General features: G+C 41.0%; 3 protein-coding genes across 3 annotated transcripts in view; all 3 read right to left on the bottom strand.

Moving 5' to 3' along the window:
- Window positions 1-92, bottom strand: part of plce1 (phospholipase C, epsilon 1) — a 51,256-nt gene extending 51,164 nt beyond the window's left edge. Inside the window, exon 1 of the mRNA XM_067244728.1 lies at window positions 34-92. The gene's annotated coding sequence lies outside the window, so the exon portion shown is untranslated. The remainder of the gene's footprint in view (window positions 1-33) is intronic.
- Window positions 93-1,892: 1,800 nt separating this feature from the next.
- Window positions 1,893-6,234, bottom strand: slc35g1 (solute carrier family 35 member G1). The gene is made up of 4 exons (XM_067244665.1): window positions 5,863-6,234; window positions 4,608-4,788; window positions 3,812-3,994; window positions 1,893-3,682 (listed from the first exon to the last, which is right to left on the bottom strand). The coding sequence occupies exons 1-4, from the start codon at window positions 6,182-6,184 to the stop codon at window positions 3,121-3,123; spliced, it is 1,248 nt and encodes a 415-aa protein (XP_067100766.1). The 5' UTR covers window positions 6,185-6,234; the 3' UTR covers window positions 1,893-3,120.
- Window positions 6,235-6,476: 242 nt separating this feature from the next.
- Window positions 6,477-14,610, bottom strand: lgi1b (leucine-rich, glioma inactivated 1b). The gene is made up of 8 exons (XM_067244664.1): window positions 14,262-14,610; window positions 13,940-14,011; window positions 12,868-12,939; window positions 12,708-12,779; window positions 9,010-9,081; window positions 8,701-8,870; window positions 8,311-8,475; window positions 6,477-8,059 (listed from the first exon to the last, which is right to left on the bottom strand). Exons 1-8 carry the CDS (start codon window positions 14,450-14,452, stop codon window positions 7,242-7,244), a joined length of 1,632 nt encoding a protein of 543 aa, XP_067100765.1. The 5' UTR covers window positions 14,453-14,610; the 3' UTR covers window positions 6,477-7,241.
- Between the last annotated feature and the right edge of the window lie 2,207 nt (window positions 14,611-16,817).

Here is a 16,817-nt window from a genome sequence, read left to right on the forward strand (position 1 = left end):
ACCAATTATAGTACACAAACAAACATTACTCACCAAACAAACTTTGCATTCGCAGCGAATCAATCAATCCAGAAAAGTCCGCTTTGCTTTCCGATGATAACTCTGTAACACGAGTTATGAGCTATCGCGATCGGGAAGAGAGTTGCTCGGCTTGATGAGATGAGGAGAAGAAACCCAAACACCGCCTGATCGCGGCAGCTGGGACTAGAGGTGCTGGGCTTGTAGTGGCCAGTTCGCAGCAGCTCAGGAGGACAATAGGCGTTGCAGGGCTGGTAATGATAAGCAGCCCGAATGCACAGTGCACTGTCACTACATTGGAATGTCTGGCAGCAGTGTACCACTAGTCTATGGTTGCCTTTCGTTTCACTGTAGCTGAGGATGAAAGTTTAAAAATGAAATAAAAGGGAATTTACTATTTTGATTTAGGTGGCTCGACAGACGGCTGCGATTTATTGATTTGCCTTTTTACTATGGTTTACAATACCTGAATGCATTTGTTAGGAGAGGCGACTCGAACACATGCTCAGAAAACTGTTCTATTATCACATTTACTTCCTATCCGCAACAACCAATGTATTTTGTAGTTTAGGCTTCCCGCGCCCGCCCCTCGTCCCTCAGTCACTCCCCTTGAGGGTGTGTGTGTGTGTGTGTGTGTGTGTGTGTGTGTGTGTGTGTGCGCGCGCGCGCGCGTGTGTGTGTGAGTGTGTGTGTGTGTGCGTTTATGTGTATGTGTGTGTAGGCCTAGCCTACTATTAAACTTAACTATTCAACCTGGAAAATGAGAGATTATTTTCCAATTCCCTGCCGTTCTCCTGATGGTCTTATGCCATCCTGCAAGAATGTTGGAGACCTCCGCCCTTAAATCAAACCAAGTAACGACGTCTAAACTCAAGAGATGGATTTCATTATCAATAAGCCTTAACACTAACCCTTGTATCCTTACGTCACAAATAGTTGTTTTCCTATTGTACATTTGTAATACATGTATCGTCGTCCCTTACATATTATTAAGTTTTAATCAAAGGATCTAGTACCTCTTTATCTGAACTGTATCTGGGTAGTTTGGGTAAAAACAATTTTTAAAGGCAGCCAATAACATGAGCGTATTCAGTTTAATTTCTCTAAATAACATGCAACACTTCAGAACTTCACAACACACTTCACCATATGTAAACCTAGGCAAAATACGCCCTCTGCTGAGTATAGGAGGTTGTTGTAGTTTGCGTTGCCTACTGTTTGTCAAAACCATTAGTGTAATTACAGAAGAAGGGGGTAATACATATCTTCATATTACGATTCCATGTGAACTGCATGAAGTCTGTTTAAACTAAGCTTGTAGGACCTTGTTTAATGCGATATATTCCTTGTTCACAATACATGCTTTGTTTATCAATGCAGTGGAAGAAAGCTGTAGAAAGGGCATGTCTAAAACTGTCTAAAGCCCCATACAGGGGAACATGATAATGGTTGCCCCCCCACCACACAGGTAGAGAGACTGAAAGCACTGACAGCTACCTGACTCAGTGGTTTGTGCAAATCAATAGAGAACATAGACTTGTTTTCAGCCGTTGTCCTCCATTGAGTTGTTAGTTTAGCTGGATTACAACAATGGCTGTGTGTAACAATAGCAAATGGATTTGTGAATCAGACTATCCGTATTATGAGAAGGTCTGAGTCTTTAAACTCACAATGGGGCCCAGCTGGCAAGGGAGAAACCAGTAATGAGAAACATGATTTGTGGAGTTTGTCATCACACACATTCAATGCAAAATACAGAGACAAAATATATATTGTTTATCTGCAATTTATTTTAGAATCAACTCACAAAATATTTTACATTTTAAAGAATACTTTCAAATACTCATTGAAAGTAATATTGTGTAAAGCAGCTCTTATGAGTCTAATGTTTCAGTACAAATGTAATCCACTGGATTAGTGTTTTGCTCAAAGGTAATACATGTAATTGCTTAATTACAAGAAACTGTAGGAATAATAAGAATAGTCTATTGTGCTTTGACTACTTTTAGTTAAGATAATTTATTTAATCCATAGCAAAAATAAAGACGCTTTTATATGCCTTTACATCTCTGACCACCTGAATTCAAAATATGGTCCCATGAACAATGGCGACATGTTAATATACTGTTTATAAACAATATAGAAAAAGACATCATACAACCATATATTAAAAAAGGAGGTTTGTATTACTATAAGAGCCCTAAACAGTCATAGTTGCATATGATTGTGCAATTTAAGTAAGAGTATATATATTTACCACAGCAAGGTAAATACTAATTCAAGTCTTTGACTTTCTTTTTTTAACTCTGAAGAAAGTGCTTTTATAAAGTATTCACAACTGAGTTTGTCTCCTGAAAAACAGGAAGATACCATATGAAATAGCTGTTTACATGAATAAGAAAACTACAGAGTAAAAGCTTAATGATCACAGTGGTGTCAAAACTCATGTACTATAACAGTGTGCAAACTCAAATGCTTCATTTTTAATAGCTAGTAGAAATATGAAAGGAAGGCAGTAGGTGTTCCACAGTCTTGGCATGAATGCCTGAATGACCATCAACCGACCAAGATTTCTTGTTTTTAGTTTTCAAACTTTGATATGATGTATGAATCATTCTGTTTTACCAGCAACTGGTTTTCTCCCAGTTTGTTACTAGACATTTTTTATTTATTGCTAATGTATATTACCACTGGGAAAATAGAATGGAAATGTGCGTTTGATCACACAAAATTCTAACCCTCAATATTTCCAAGTGCAAAAATGTTTTTCAAACACCTTTCATCTTAAGTTCCCCCTGTCACACATTTAACCATTTCCAGACTATATGGGTTACAAAAAGATTGTATATAATTAAATGCTCAATACTAAAAGTATCAATATCCAGCATCTCTCTGAGAATGTAAAACCTTACAGTAACGTTGTGTAAGAAGTTTCTTTGGTTTACCTCAAACATCAGCATGATATGACATCATCAAATGACATCTTCTAAAACATATTGTATGACACATCAGGCGTCAGGTCTATGACATCATCATTAAATACATTTACGTTTAAGGTTTTCTCATTTTGTAAAGACAAGGGTTTTCTTGTGCATCTTTAAGTCAACTCTTCATCTTGTTGGCATACAACTTCCTGAGGGCCACCCCACTAGTGCTGACCACCACACACAGAGCCCCTCCCAGGCTCCACCAGGTCGGCTTATGGTCAAAGAAGAGGAACTGGAAAGTGAAGGCCAGAACTACGTCCACCGTCCTCATCAAGGCCACAGGCCCGGCTTTCTCTATCTGCAGAGCCTTGGTGAGGAAGATCTGCCCAGCGATCCCCAGCACCGCAATCAACATCAGGATCCAGCGGTCCCGCCCACAGAAGGGCAGAGTCCACTCCTCCATCACTGACAGAACGATGACGCACTCTATGAAGCCCATGACTGCGTAGTACCACACAGAGAGGTAGTAGTGGACACTCTTCCCCATCTTCCTGAGAACGACAAAGACAAACGCGGCAGCGATGGCGCCGCCGAAGGCAGCGATTGTCCCCTTGAGGTGATTGGTGTAGTCACCCTCGATACCCTCCGTACGCGCCCCGAAGAGGAAGGGCGGCCGGGCAATGAGGATGACCCCTGCCAGGGTGAAAACGGTGAAAACGCAGTCCCAAATGGTGCACCTGGAGAGGACACAATAAGGACAGTGACTTCTTTTTATATATAATTTTTTTTAACTTGTGTGTGGCATTTTGAGAACTGCTTTGAAAATAAGTTCGGTAAAGTGGTAGTTATAGTAGCAGCGCTTTTACTTCTCCTTAAGAAAAATCCAGGCGAGCAGGGAGGTGAAGACAGGGTTAGAGAACATGATGATGGTGGCATCCGCCAGGGGCATCTGCTGCACGGCGTAGTAAAGCAGGATCATGGCGTTGGAGCCCAGGAGGCCACGCAGCACCAGGTAAACACGCTTGTCCCTCGGGCCCAGGAATCCAATACTGCAGGGGAGGGTTGGAGACACGGAGATGAGACAGAAGGAAGGAAGGGGGGGGAGAGAGAGAGAGAGAGAGAGAGAGAGAGAGAGAGAGAGAGAGAGAGAGAGGAGAGAGAGAGAGAGAGAGACCGATTACGAATAACATCTGAGGGAAGAGCAGTCTGACATAACAACCAATCAGAACAGGACTTGTATGTCTGTTTCCACCAAATATTTAGCTATAACAATTAGACTGGATGACAGGGTACAGCAAACACAAAACACAGATGTAATATGACATTCAGCAATCACCTGTACAGACAAACTGAAAGCAGTAAATTGACCGATGTTGGCTGATAAGTCACGAAAGGAATTTTGTCACAATTAATATAATTAATAATGAAAGAGGCCTCTATTAGCACTTTGAGATTTGTTTTCAAATAAAATGTATTATTATTATGGACAAGCAAAGACAGCAGTGGAGCACGGGATTCCCAATCTAACTAGGAATCTGAGCGAGGCTGAGGGAGTGGCATCACTTCTCTGGCAGCTCCTTCAGAGTCTCAGGTTTGCTTCCTCACTCACTCAAACGTGCCAGAGAGAGAGAAATAGCTTGTGTGTATGTGTGTGCTACGTACTTGTGATAGAGCAGCAGAGGCATGACAAACAGCATCTGGAAGAAGCAGCGAATGGCGCTGATCTCTATGGCATGGATGCCCTCGATGCTCTTCACCAGGAGGGCGATGACAGAGAAGAACACTGTGGACAGGAGACTGTAGAAAATACCCAAGCCTGGACACTTGCGCTTCTTCTCTGGTTCTGGAGACGGACACAGGGAGGAGTAGTGGGTCGAGGTTATTACAGAGAGAGAGAGATACAGTAGAACGATATGAGGCATGAGCTGAAAAGATCAAGCTCCACAAAAGAGAGACAGTCTGGTTGTCAAGGAAGCTCTCTAGGAAACCAGGAAAGGCAGCTTCACCTTTGGGAAGCTTATTTGTACACCATAGGGGGCTTAGCTTTAACAAAGGACAGCACAAAAACAACATGACTAATGGATAGATTACTGTCATGTTGGCTAAATTATTAATCTAAATCTGATATCTGAATGATTTTAGGTTTTTATATCTATAAAAAAATATATTTAATTTGTTTCTATAAAGGTTTACTGTTCATCTATATGCTATCAGTGCCAGCATAAACAGAAGCAAAACAAGACTAAAATATTTAAACTCGAAGGCCAGTAAGAGGAAGGCTCTGAATCATGTCAGCCTGACACAGCAATATTTAATAAACAAGGAAAGTATTGTCCCTTCAAGGAGAACCTTGACTCATCTGAGGCAGGAAATAATGAGGCTATTTCCTTGCTTGATCATTGTACAATCTTTAAAGTAATGTTTTGGCTCTGATATTTTGGAATGGGCCTATGTTGTATGGAAATAAAAGGGTATTTACGTTTTTATAAATTAGGCTAATGGTTGGAATAAATATATACATGGCTTCTACTTTTGAGTTTGAGGATAACTGCACCGTCATACTGGATGATATTTAGATGATAAACCGGATTATCAGACCATTCAATAAATACATAATTCTACAGCTCACGATTAAGAAACTGTTTGAATAACGACGTACACGAGTTTGAATTACTAGCAGGACTATATTACTTGGGAGTTAATTGCTACACTGTACAGAACAAGAGATTACGTCAGTTACATAACGTGCTACGAGAGAGGTCATTGGCTCTCGAACTGATAATCATTTTCTTTCAATATAATTTTCATCTCAGAGTTAATCATAGAGGGACACGAATCCGGAAACTTACATCGACGAAATAGATATGATGAATGTAATATAATACCAATAATAATTTGAAAAACACTGCTCAACTACCTTTATCAAACGGGGTTTCTCCCCCGGCCGGGATGGGATTCCCGTCGCTGCAGTCAGTTCTACATGTGTACCGGGAACAGAACCGAAGAATGGCATTGGTGTTGTCCACTTGTTTTGTGGTGCTGCCTGCCTTTTCATCATCATTACTGACACACGGTGAATCATGACTGTTACTTTGTAAGTGAACCCTCTCTGTTGCGTGTACATCGTCTTCCTCGTCTTCGATATCGGCAACTTTGTGAAACACTACTCTGATATCTTCCTGTCTACGTGGAACGACCGATAAAACTCGGTCGTCTATGGAAGCGCTACTTTCTGTCATATCACCCTCGGAAAGATGCAACAGGTGGCATGCCTTGGAGTGCGTGTTTCCCCTTGTCCTGAGTGAAACAGAGCGATTAATATGTAACCTTGGTGTCTACAGAGTAGCATGCAATGATTACTTTAACCACAGGAGGCAGAAAACCCCGGCTGCGCAGTTGGACAATCAAAACGTTGCCCAACGTTTAAAACTGAGTTCCCATGGGGTCAAGTTACCTCTCCCACCACACCTTATTATCCAAATTTGTAACTAAAATGTTAGACAAAAAAAGGCTTTCATTTTTTAGGTTTCATTAAACTGGTTTATTACACAAAATACAAATAAAGATAAAGACCATGAACATACAATAAGACACTACCCCAACTCAAGATTAAAATGACACAAGATTGGCTACTAAGACACTAAAAGTAAGTTCATCAATTGAAAAAGTGATTTAAAATCTAAACTAAACTACAAAGCGCCATATGAAAGATATAGCATTTGAGTGGTCCCCTCTAAATACAAAAGGTTGTGTCATATAAATTACTTTACATATTATTGTAAAAACGTAAACATTTCATTTGGCAAGTAGATGTCAGTCAAATGTTAGTTGTGAATACCTATGTTATACGTATTTGCTTTACCTCAGAGGTGGATTTTGTGAAAGCACAGGTGCTAGATTCTGCATAGTGCAGGGCTTAGTTGAAGTCAACAATGGCTTTGTCTACGAGGGAGAAAAGAGGCAAGAGTACAGGGAGAGAGGGGGAAGGGTGAGTGCAGTGGATATTTCTAGCAAGGCATTCATCAAAAATTGTGTTCATTATTCATTATTAGTGGACTATATATCATGCATATAGCCTGACAAAATGTTTTATCATCTTGTAATCCTTATGGTGGTACAGTTTAAACAGAGTACACTGCATCAATATAACCCCCTTCATGTTGCTCAGTGCTGGGAACACCACATTGCCGTATCATACTGTATCATCACACCTGTAATTGTTTCCCTTATCAATTACTCAGGTCTGTTATCAATTACTCAGGTCTGTCATAAGGTACCTTTACTTTAGATCTGTTCTCAATTACTCAGGTCTATCATAAGGTGCTCATAGATCTGAGATTTCCCTTTGAAGCTGGAAGCTAGGAGGAACTCCCTGTTGTCGATGGACAGCAAAGAGAAAGCTCTAGGTGATTGAATGTTGAGCTCCTGGGCGTGAACGAACAGGCCACTCTTGACATCCCACTGGTACACCTGCGTCAGCGAGTAGTCGCTGCCCAAGATGGCGTATTGCCAGTTGCCCACGGCGACTGGCTGGAACACCATGGAGCCTCTTGAAGGCACCGTCTGGACCTCCTTGAACATGGCGCCATCCCAGCGCATCACCTTTGAGTCACCGATGAAGCGGGTGAGGCAGATGAAGAGGTCGCCTTTGACCTGAAAGTGCTTGACGGCGAAGACGTCCTCCATCTCAGGAATGTCGGTTCGTCGGTCAAACTGCTTCAGGGCCTTGTTCCACTGGTAGACCACAGGCCTCTGGGAGCTGCTGGAGAGGATCAAGTGGGGCTTGGTGGAGATCTCCAGGTACTCCACATCTGTGTCCCGGTACCATGGGTGGAGAGACTGGTGAGAGTAGAACCCATTACCGTTCCACTTGTACACGGTGGTGGAACCGGCCTTGGAGCTGTCGGCTATAACAAAGAAGGACTCGCCATCAATGAGGAACGTCTCAATGTCATTGGGCTTCCGGATCTTCAGGATGTCTATGTCTTGTATCTTTATGAACTTATTGGCGCTAGTGTCACGCTTGTAGATGTGGGAGCCAGCGAACAGCTGGGCCACGATGACGAACAGCTGGTTGTCGATCACCATGGGTTTACACACCACGGTAGAGGTGCCTGGGCAAGTAGAGGAGGCAAAGGTTTATCAGGTTTTAATGTATTAGACAAAGGTTGTTGATGGATCAGTACTCTGAAACAATATCAGAATTATACAGTGGCTTTACTATAGTGCACCCTCCCACAAAAATCGTCTCAGCTTTGGGTAATATTACTGCTCGATACATTTAGAGGAAATTATTCTGTGGAACTGTAATGAAATAGTGTACTGTTGTAGTTTGTTCAGGAAACTGAAAACCAGCATTACTCACTTTCAATACTATCAAAGGTTCGAAAGACCATTTCAACATGGTCCCATTCCTGAAAGCTGCATGTTCCAGTGAATGGTTGGGCAAAAACAACATATTGATCTTTGCCAAAGGTAAAGTCCTCTACGGAGATGGATTCAAACTTCAGGGACTGATAGGAGGCAAAATCTGCAACAACAAAACCCACAAAAAATCAGCTTAGACACATAAACAGCATGATCTTTATGTCACACTGCCAACTTGGTACAGTGTACATCCACAGCTTGGAGCTTAATAAGAGCACATTTAAATCCTAACAGACTTCACAAAGCCAGTGCTGAGTACCATGAGGTGGACATAGTTAAGAGGATTAGAAATTCTTGAGAGTCGAATACCAGTAACCAGACAAGTCACCTGCTGCGATGCAGTCGAAGGACTGAGGCAGGAGATCATTGATCTTCTTGCCCTGGTAGACAGAGGGACCACTGCAGTAGATCGTATACACGGTGGCATTGGTGCTGTGCATCCATTCAACCAGCCACTTCAGCTTGCAGTCACATACCAGGCTGTTCCCCCGCAGATCCCTGTGTGGCCAACGGAAACGTTTATTTGACTTACAGAAATTGATATTAAAAGAAACCTAGCCTTTTGGTTTTCCGTGCCCTCTGTGTCATCATCTTAAGAGTGTGTGGTATGTCATTAGAGGAAAGTACTGATACTCACACGTTAGACAAGGCATCCAAACCCTTGAAAATGTCTTTGGGCAATGTTTCTAGGTTATTGGAAGCTAGGCTCCTGATAAAAAAAATAGAAAAACATTCAGAAAGGTAACTTTTAGCACATAAATATCTAGGTGATGGGTTCATTTTTAGTTTTTTTACATTTACATTTATTCATTTAGCAGACGCTTTTATCCAAAGCGACTTCCAAGAGAGAGCTTTACAAAGTACATAGGTCACTGATAATAACAACAAGATAGCCACAAAAACATTGCGAGTAGCCAAAACATGAAGCATACATTGTGAACAACCAAAGTAAGTGCCAAAGGGAAGAACCATAAGAGCATGTAGAGCAACAAGTTACAATTGAACAACATGAACCGCTATAAGTGCAAGTTAAAAAACAAGCAACAATAATAAAACAATAATAATAATAATAAAACAATATATCACAGTGAGTACAAACATTTTAAATCAGTTACCGCTAACCACAAGAGCAACAAGTCTCTAAGCAAGAGTTATTATCTGTTATTTTCACTCTATAATGCTGCCTTTAGGAAACATAATTAGAAGCTCTGGGGTAAATTTTCACTGTTATGCAGATGATACTCAGCTATATATGTCTATAAAGTCTGGAGAATTTCCACATGCTATGGAAAAATGTGTTTCTAGGTTGAGAGCTTGGATGACTGCAAATTTCCTTCTAAATTCGGATAAAACCGAGGTTCAAATTTTCGGTCCTAAAAAATATAGAAATAATTTTTCCAATCTGACCTTAGACCTAGACGGCGTCAAAGTCTCTCAAAGCCAGCTGGTAAAAAATTTAGGAGTCACAATGGACCCAGACCTTTCGTTTGAGTACCATATTAAGCAAATTACCAGAACTGCATTTTTCCATCTACGTAATATTGCCAAAATACAAAAATTTCTCTCAAAGGATGATGCAGAAAAACTAATACATGCATTTGTTACGTCCCGATTGGACTATTGCAATGTGTTGTTCTCTGGCCTCCCAATTACCCACCTAAAAATTTTACAGCGGGTGCAAAATGCTGCTGGACTATTGACCAGAACAAGAAAGTTTGATCACATAACATCTACTCTTGTCTCTCTACACTGGCTCCCTATCCAAGCCAGAGCTGACTTCAAAGTTCTACTACTAACCTACAAATCTCTGCATGGATTGGCACCACTGTACCTCTCCGGTCTCCTTGCACCCTATTGCCCCGCAAGGACACTTAGATCTCAAGATGCCGGCTATCTGGTGGTTCCCAAAATTAAGAAAAAAAGCTGGAGGTAGGGCGTTCTCATATAGAGCACGTCTTCTCTGGAACAAATTACCTGTCTCAATTAAGGAGTCTGATACTGTTTCAACATTTAAAATTAGGTTGAAAACGTTATTGTTTAGTCAATTCTACGACTGTTAAAGGTAAGTATGTTACTAGTTGGAGGCAATGGGGGACGGGTTGTTTCCATCCTTATTCTATAAGTATAACTTATTTTAGAGTTCTCTTCCCCTGGAACATATTTCATGTTCCAACCGAGGGGGGCTGTCGCTGTCTTGGCTGTGTTAAATTGCTGCACCAGTCCACACTTGACCGGTGGGGATCTCATTCTATTATGACTGTAACTGTTAACTGCTCCTGGCATTCTCTAATCCCTGCTCTCCTCTCTCTGTCCCCCCCCCACACACATCCCTTGTGGTGTGGGGGGTTTGAGTTGTCAGCACCTGCCTGGTCGTCGGTCGGCCAACGCTGGACCTGGTTGCGCGTCTCCCGGTCCTGTCCTACATCTATAAAGTTGAACAATGGATTTTGGTGTTTCAAAACCCATCGACACTGTATGACTATGTTTAGCCTGCTACTCTCTCTCACCAACCGTCTCTGGAGGAGGGGATCCCTCTCTGAATTGCTCCTCCCAAGGTTTCTTCCATTTTTTCTCCTGTTGAGAGTTTTTCTGGGAGTTTTTCCTTGTCTTCCTTGAGGGTTTAGGTTGGTTGAGGGGCAGTTCTATGGGCGTATGTGAAGCCCTCTGTGACATGCTTGCGTGTAAAAAGGGCTATTCAAATAAATTTGATTTGAAGAGTCATTGTGAACCTTGTGGAAACTAACATCGTTTTTAAAGACCCTGTAAAGTAAATTCCATGTTTTGCTTCTAAGTACATTATATACGTGTGAAATTAGTTCCTGAAAGCATGTGCAAAGCGCTAAAACTTTGTCGCACTGAAATGTGGAGTTAGACCAAAGAACAGTTTCTGTTCCGTTTTCAGATCAAGTTTTAATGGGCGGAGACAGAAAATGCCCTATCTACGTCATTTCGACCCATCTACGTCAGATCACTGAATGGCTCCTCCTGCTGTACTGTTATTGTAGCTTACATAAGCTAGCTAGCTAGCTTCAGGATGTCTCCCACCACCCGCAACTGCATCTTCCCTGGATGCAAGAACTCCAGCTCCGCTGCAACGCCATTTAAGTTCCCTATTGATAATGAAAGGAAAAGTAGGTGGATAGATTTTGTGAAGAGCCACGTTCATGGAAAGCTTCGGATAAACTCCAACAGCCGCCTCTGCGCCACTGACCATTTCACGGCGGACAGTTTTACGATGGACCAGAGACAGACTAGGTTCACCAACACACGGCTTCTCTTGCAGCGCGGAGCCGTACCGAGCATCGCCCCCCCCCCCCCGGCCGTTCATCCTCCGGTCGCGCCTGGACCATCCACCGCCGGGGAATATTTCATTTATATGCATCTGTATGTTTCACTCATTGAACAAATACATTCGTTTCTATACTGTTTTGTTCGGCTTGACGTAGCGTCCATTATCTGGGTCGTAGGTAGCTTACTTGAGAGAGGCGGCGCCTTCCAGCGAGTGGGCCGAGCTTCAGCTCCTTCAGGCGACACGCCCCCCCAGTCTCGAACAGAGAAGACTGCTGATTTTCTTACGATTTCAAAGCCTAATTTAACATACTTGTCTGTGTTTTTTTTCATTCGAATTTGGATAGGTAGTTAATAACACATTATTCTGTGGTGTGGTGAACTTGAAACTCGTTTTTAATTCCACTTTACAGGATCTTTAATGTCCAAACAAAGGTTTTTGATGAGGGGTGTGATCCTAAACACTTTTTTTATCAGTTGCTTAATAATGAGTGGTTAAGGAGAGAGTCTTACGTCCAAGGGACTGGGGTAAAGAAGCGTTTAGGGTTACAGAACACAAAGTATATTTAGGTTTGACCTTTATGCAGCTCAGCTTGTTCTTGGTTATGTTTTGAATGCACTGTGCTCTAACATTTCAGAGTTGCAAACAGTGTGTGCATTCCACAAAAATATTGTGAAAGATGTGGATTTTATTTAACCCAAAGGGTGAATATATCACCAATTCTGCAGAACAAAATTCCTGTACAAATCCACTTCTCCTCTCATTCCTCTTTCCAATTTGAATGACAACATGAACATCAAACTGAAATGAAGACACTGATATAAAACAGAGATGCAGCCATTCCATAGTGATGCAAAGCGATGCCCAGGACAATACAGCCAGCCAATCATTTGTTTTGGCAACCTGATCTGGCAGCCAAGGCAGACTCACCTTGGTCAATATCACTGGGATAGCATAGCTTGTAGCATTTCTGACATTGACAAGGATTACAGTATTGAAAGGGACAATGGGACATTGATGTATTGGTGTACTGTACTGGTACTTACAGATGTATCAGGGCTTTCAGGCCTCGGAAAGCAAACGGGGAGATAGATTCTATCTTGTTGTTTTCGATGAACCTATTAAATTAGGGAATAACAATTACAAAGCCATGTAATTGTTAGTAGTAAACGTACACATTTTAAATGTTGCAGATGAGTTACTTACAGGTACTCTAGGTGGGGCAGACCTAGGAAGGCATCTTCATCAATTAAGTCAAATGAATTAGCACTGAATAAGCTGTAAAGAAAAAGACACAAATAACTATGTGTTCTCTAGTCTATATAATGCATCATTAATGGCACACCAGATGATGACCACATCGTAATCATAAAGAGACAATGTGGTCCTTCTTTTGAATGCCGGAATTTGAGATTCCGTATCCAACATTTTTACATAATCGAGGGAGGCAAATCTTAAGGTCAATAATTTCCCAAACAAAATGATGACAATCAGAATTCATTAAAAAAAAAAGAAATGCAAGGCAATCCCATAGACTAGATACTTTTTTTTGCCCCTGATTCTGTTCCTACTTGATGTTTATTTAAACTGATGCATCAATTTGACCATGCTTCCCAGCAATCACATAGCATTCCAGCCAATCTTGAGAGGGCACAACTCCAATGACAACAATAACAGATCAGTGGCTCCCATAGTTCCCATTAAACAGCATTGATATTTTGTACACGTTCAGACTCATTTGGCCCCAAACTGGAGAGGGGCCATGCCAATATAAATGTTTTGCAAGATTGAATGAATGCTTTGTGACACATTGTTATGAGGGCAACTGAAGTACCTGTATGAAATGTCCATTTGCGTAACTGTGAGTACATTGTTGAGCTTGGGGGCGAGTTATGAACATGTTTTAAGAAATGGAGCAAAGCAATAAACTCACTGTTAGAATAAATAATGGAACATGGTTTTTGTTTAAGGAATTCGTGATGTTACAAACAATCTATCAAAGACATCAAAGCGTTTGTGGTGCTAAATACATTGATGGAACAGAAGCCTATGGTTATTCCTCCCAGAAGCACATTGCATAATCGCAACACCATGAGAGAATCCCCTTGAAACCATCACGCATACAGAACAGTCTAGCCATGAGGGAACGCGAATCCAATGGGAGGCCACTGATCAGGGCTTTGTTGATGCAAATATCAGACCCTGGGGAACATAAAGATGGAGACGTGCATGAGGAAGACGGACTGCATATGAATAAATATAGCATATAGAAACTTACAGAAGTCGAATGGCCGGTGTGTAAACGAAGCTACCACCTGTGATTTCATTGAAGCCTGAGTTGACAAAAGACCTGCATGGGACAATAAACACATGAGAAGAATGTGTGAAAAGGCCAATAATTAGTCAGTTGTATTAACATGATGCGAAATTCAATTTAAATTCAATGTATTGATATGTACATTTACCATAAACCCACGCCTTAATAAATATTCAACATTTTGAAAACGATTGAACAAAGCAAGATATGACCATCAAATTATGGTCTATGTTCACAGAAAAAAATAAAAAGAAACAATTCCAGTTATTCAGTTCCAACTTACAATGAGAAGACGTCGGTTGGGAAACTGTGTGGGACGGATCGGATATTCACGCACAGGGCATTATCTTTAGAACAGGTACAAGATGCAGGACATCTGGGTAGCTTCACTCTTCTGCTCTCCGCTAAGAGAACGACGGTGGCGACCCACAGAAACACCGCACATCCTTTCACGGCTCTGTTTGCATATCCCATGCTTTCGGTCTTCTCTGGTCACAACCAGCTCTGAAAATATCCCTAAACATGAACCTCTTGTTCAATATCGGATATTCGAATCACAGACGAATTGGCCGAATGTGGTTAAATTTGATCCGTGAGTGTCCGTTGAGCCGTGGCGAGAATGCCGCTTGTGTCTCAATGACTAGACTAGGCAGTAATCCAAGAGATTCGTTCTGCAAGGCGATAAGAATGAGAAATGCAAAACGGGAGATTAACCCTTTCATGCATGAATTATGACAACCTTAGTTTGGATTTTTTTCCCATGTGTTTTTAGTCCTCTTTAGGCATACAAAAATGAAGTTGAACATTATTTATTTTATACACACATTTTTTATAGTAGTAGGCCTATAGTTTTTGTCCACTCAGGTGGACAACATGCATACGGGTTGTAAAAAAATAAGAAACTGAAGAAATATGGATTAACCAAACCAATGAGAAAAATCATATATTATGCTGTTAAAACTGCTGTGTCACATATTTTACCATCTTTCTCAATGAAATGCATCCCTGCCATGCATGGTTCCCGTGCTCCAACACACCTGATTCAAATGAATGGTCGTTATCAGGCTTCTGCTTAGCTAGATTACAACTCAGTCATTTGAATCAAGTGTGTGAAACATCTAAAACAGGGGTTATAGATGCCAACCCTGCTCCTGGGGAGCTACCTGCCTGTAGGTTTTAGCCCCAACAATCTAGCACCTGAATCTAATAATTAGCTGGTTGATCAGGTAACTAGTGTAGAATAAAGTCAAATGAGTGTTGTTGGAGCAAAAACCAACAGGCAGGTAAAACAAACATAAATCAAATTATAACAGCCCAAAAAGTTGGTGCAAATGAAGTGTTTTCAAGAAAATCAAAGTTGCAGTACTAGAATAAATTGTGGTTGACTTAAAGCCAGTGACGCATGTTGTCCAATTTAGTGGACAGATGATCAATTGTAATTTCCTCCCAAAATAAAAGCAATATACTTCGAATATTTTACAATAGTATTGCTCCTTATTAGTTACTTTATGTTACCACATTTTATTTACCTACGCTGGTCTACTTCTATAGAAGGATTGGTAAAATATTTATGCGCTAGCTAGCGTCTTTGAAAATCCGTCGGCCATCTTGGAATTTCGAAAATTTTGTTTCACTTAGAACAACTGGGTAGCAGTGTATGGGATGACGCAAAAGCGTCCACTAGAGTGGCTGATGTGCAACTAAACCACCAAAACCCATGCATATACAAGAAACAGAGTTTTGAATAGCTGTCCACTGTAGTGACCATATGCGTGAAAGGGTTAAATAAAAAGACAAAGGTTGATCGTTGAAGATTGAATTAAAATGTTATGGCAGCGATATCCTTCGATTCTTCAAACCTTACCAGCGCATACAATAATAGAGCAATGGTTAAGCTTATAATTAGACATAAATCCGTTTTATTATTGGTGTGTGACTGCCTCGACCATAAGAAAAGATGAAAGGGTGAAATCTCAGGGAACATGGTTAGAGAGAAAGCGATAGAGAGAAAGGAAGAGAGAGAGAGAAGCGCTTATTTTATGAGCGACGAATGCTGTTATTTATGCGCGCTCATGAACCGGAACGGTCTATTCACAAGGATGGGGAAAGCTGCCTCAATATCACGAAAAGTCTTGCGTCTTTTTGAAGCTGTTAACTGGTTGCCTATAAGAAGTTTATATTAAACTGAATATCTACATATATAAGTAGCCTAAGCAGAACAATGCGATGAGCAATAGATCCTTCTCGTTCAGTTGCCAAGTAATCACTGGACAAACATTAAATGTTCATCCTTTTCTGATTTGTTTTGGGGATATTATTGATCAGTTGTTATATGCTTCAACAAAAATAGTCGTTTTCCTATGTTGCTCTGCTCTCTCTCTTTGAAAGCACATTGAGTCAAATGCTGTGTCTTTGTTGGGTTCAATGAGTCTTCAAAGCTGAACAACAGTGGAGTTCTGTTCAAGACCGTGGAACAGTATCACCCCTGCCCACCCTGATTTCCTGAAGAGTTCAAATAGAGTATAAGGAAACTATTGTTTTCAGATTGGAATCTTTGCATTCCAGTAGATTGGCTATGACAAATTATGGGCAATCCATGTTTGTGCTGTATTTCCCATTGCCATATAAGTCCTACAGAAATTCAGTGTGTGACTTCATAGTTGAATAATTGCTATAGTTGCCTATGATTAAACACATCCTATTATACACTTCTTCAATCATAGCCTATTTGAGCATAAATGGAACACAGGCATAGGGCTATCCTATATTATTTTGTACCATAGCCTACAGCTTTTTAACGGGCATATGGGCGCAAAAACAACTTATATTAATGGAAAAT

Source organism: Osmerus mordax, chromosome 10 (assembly GCF_038355195.1).
Source record: "Osmerus mordax isolate fOsmMor3 chromosome 10, fOsmMor3.pri, whole genome shotgun sequence".
NCBI lineage: Eukaryota > Metazoa > Chordata > Actinopteri > Osmeriformes > Osmeridae > Osmerus > Osmerus mordax.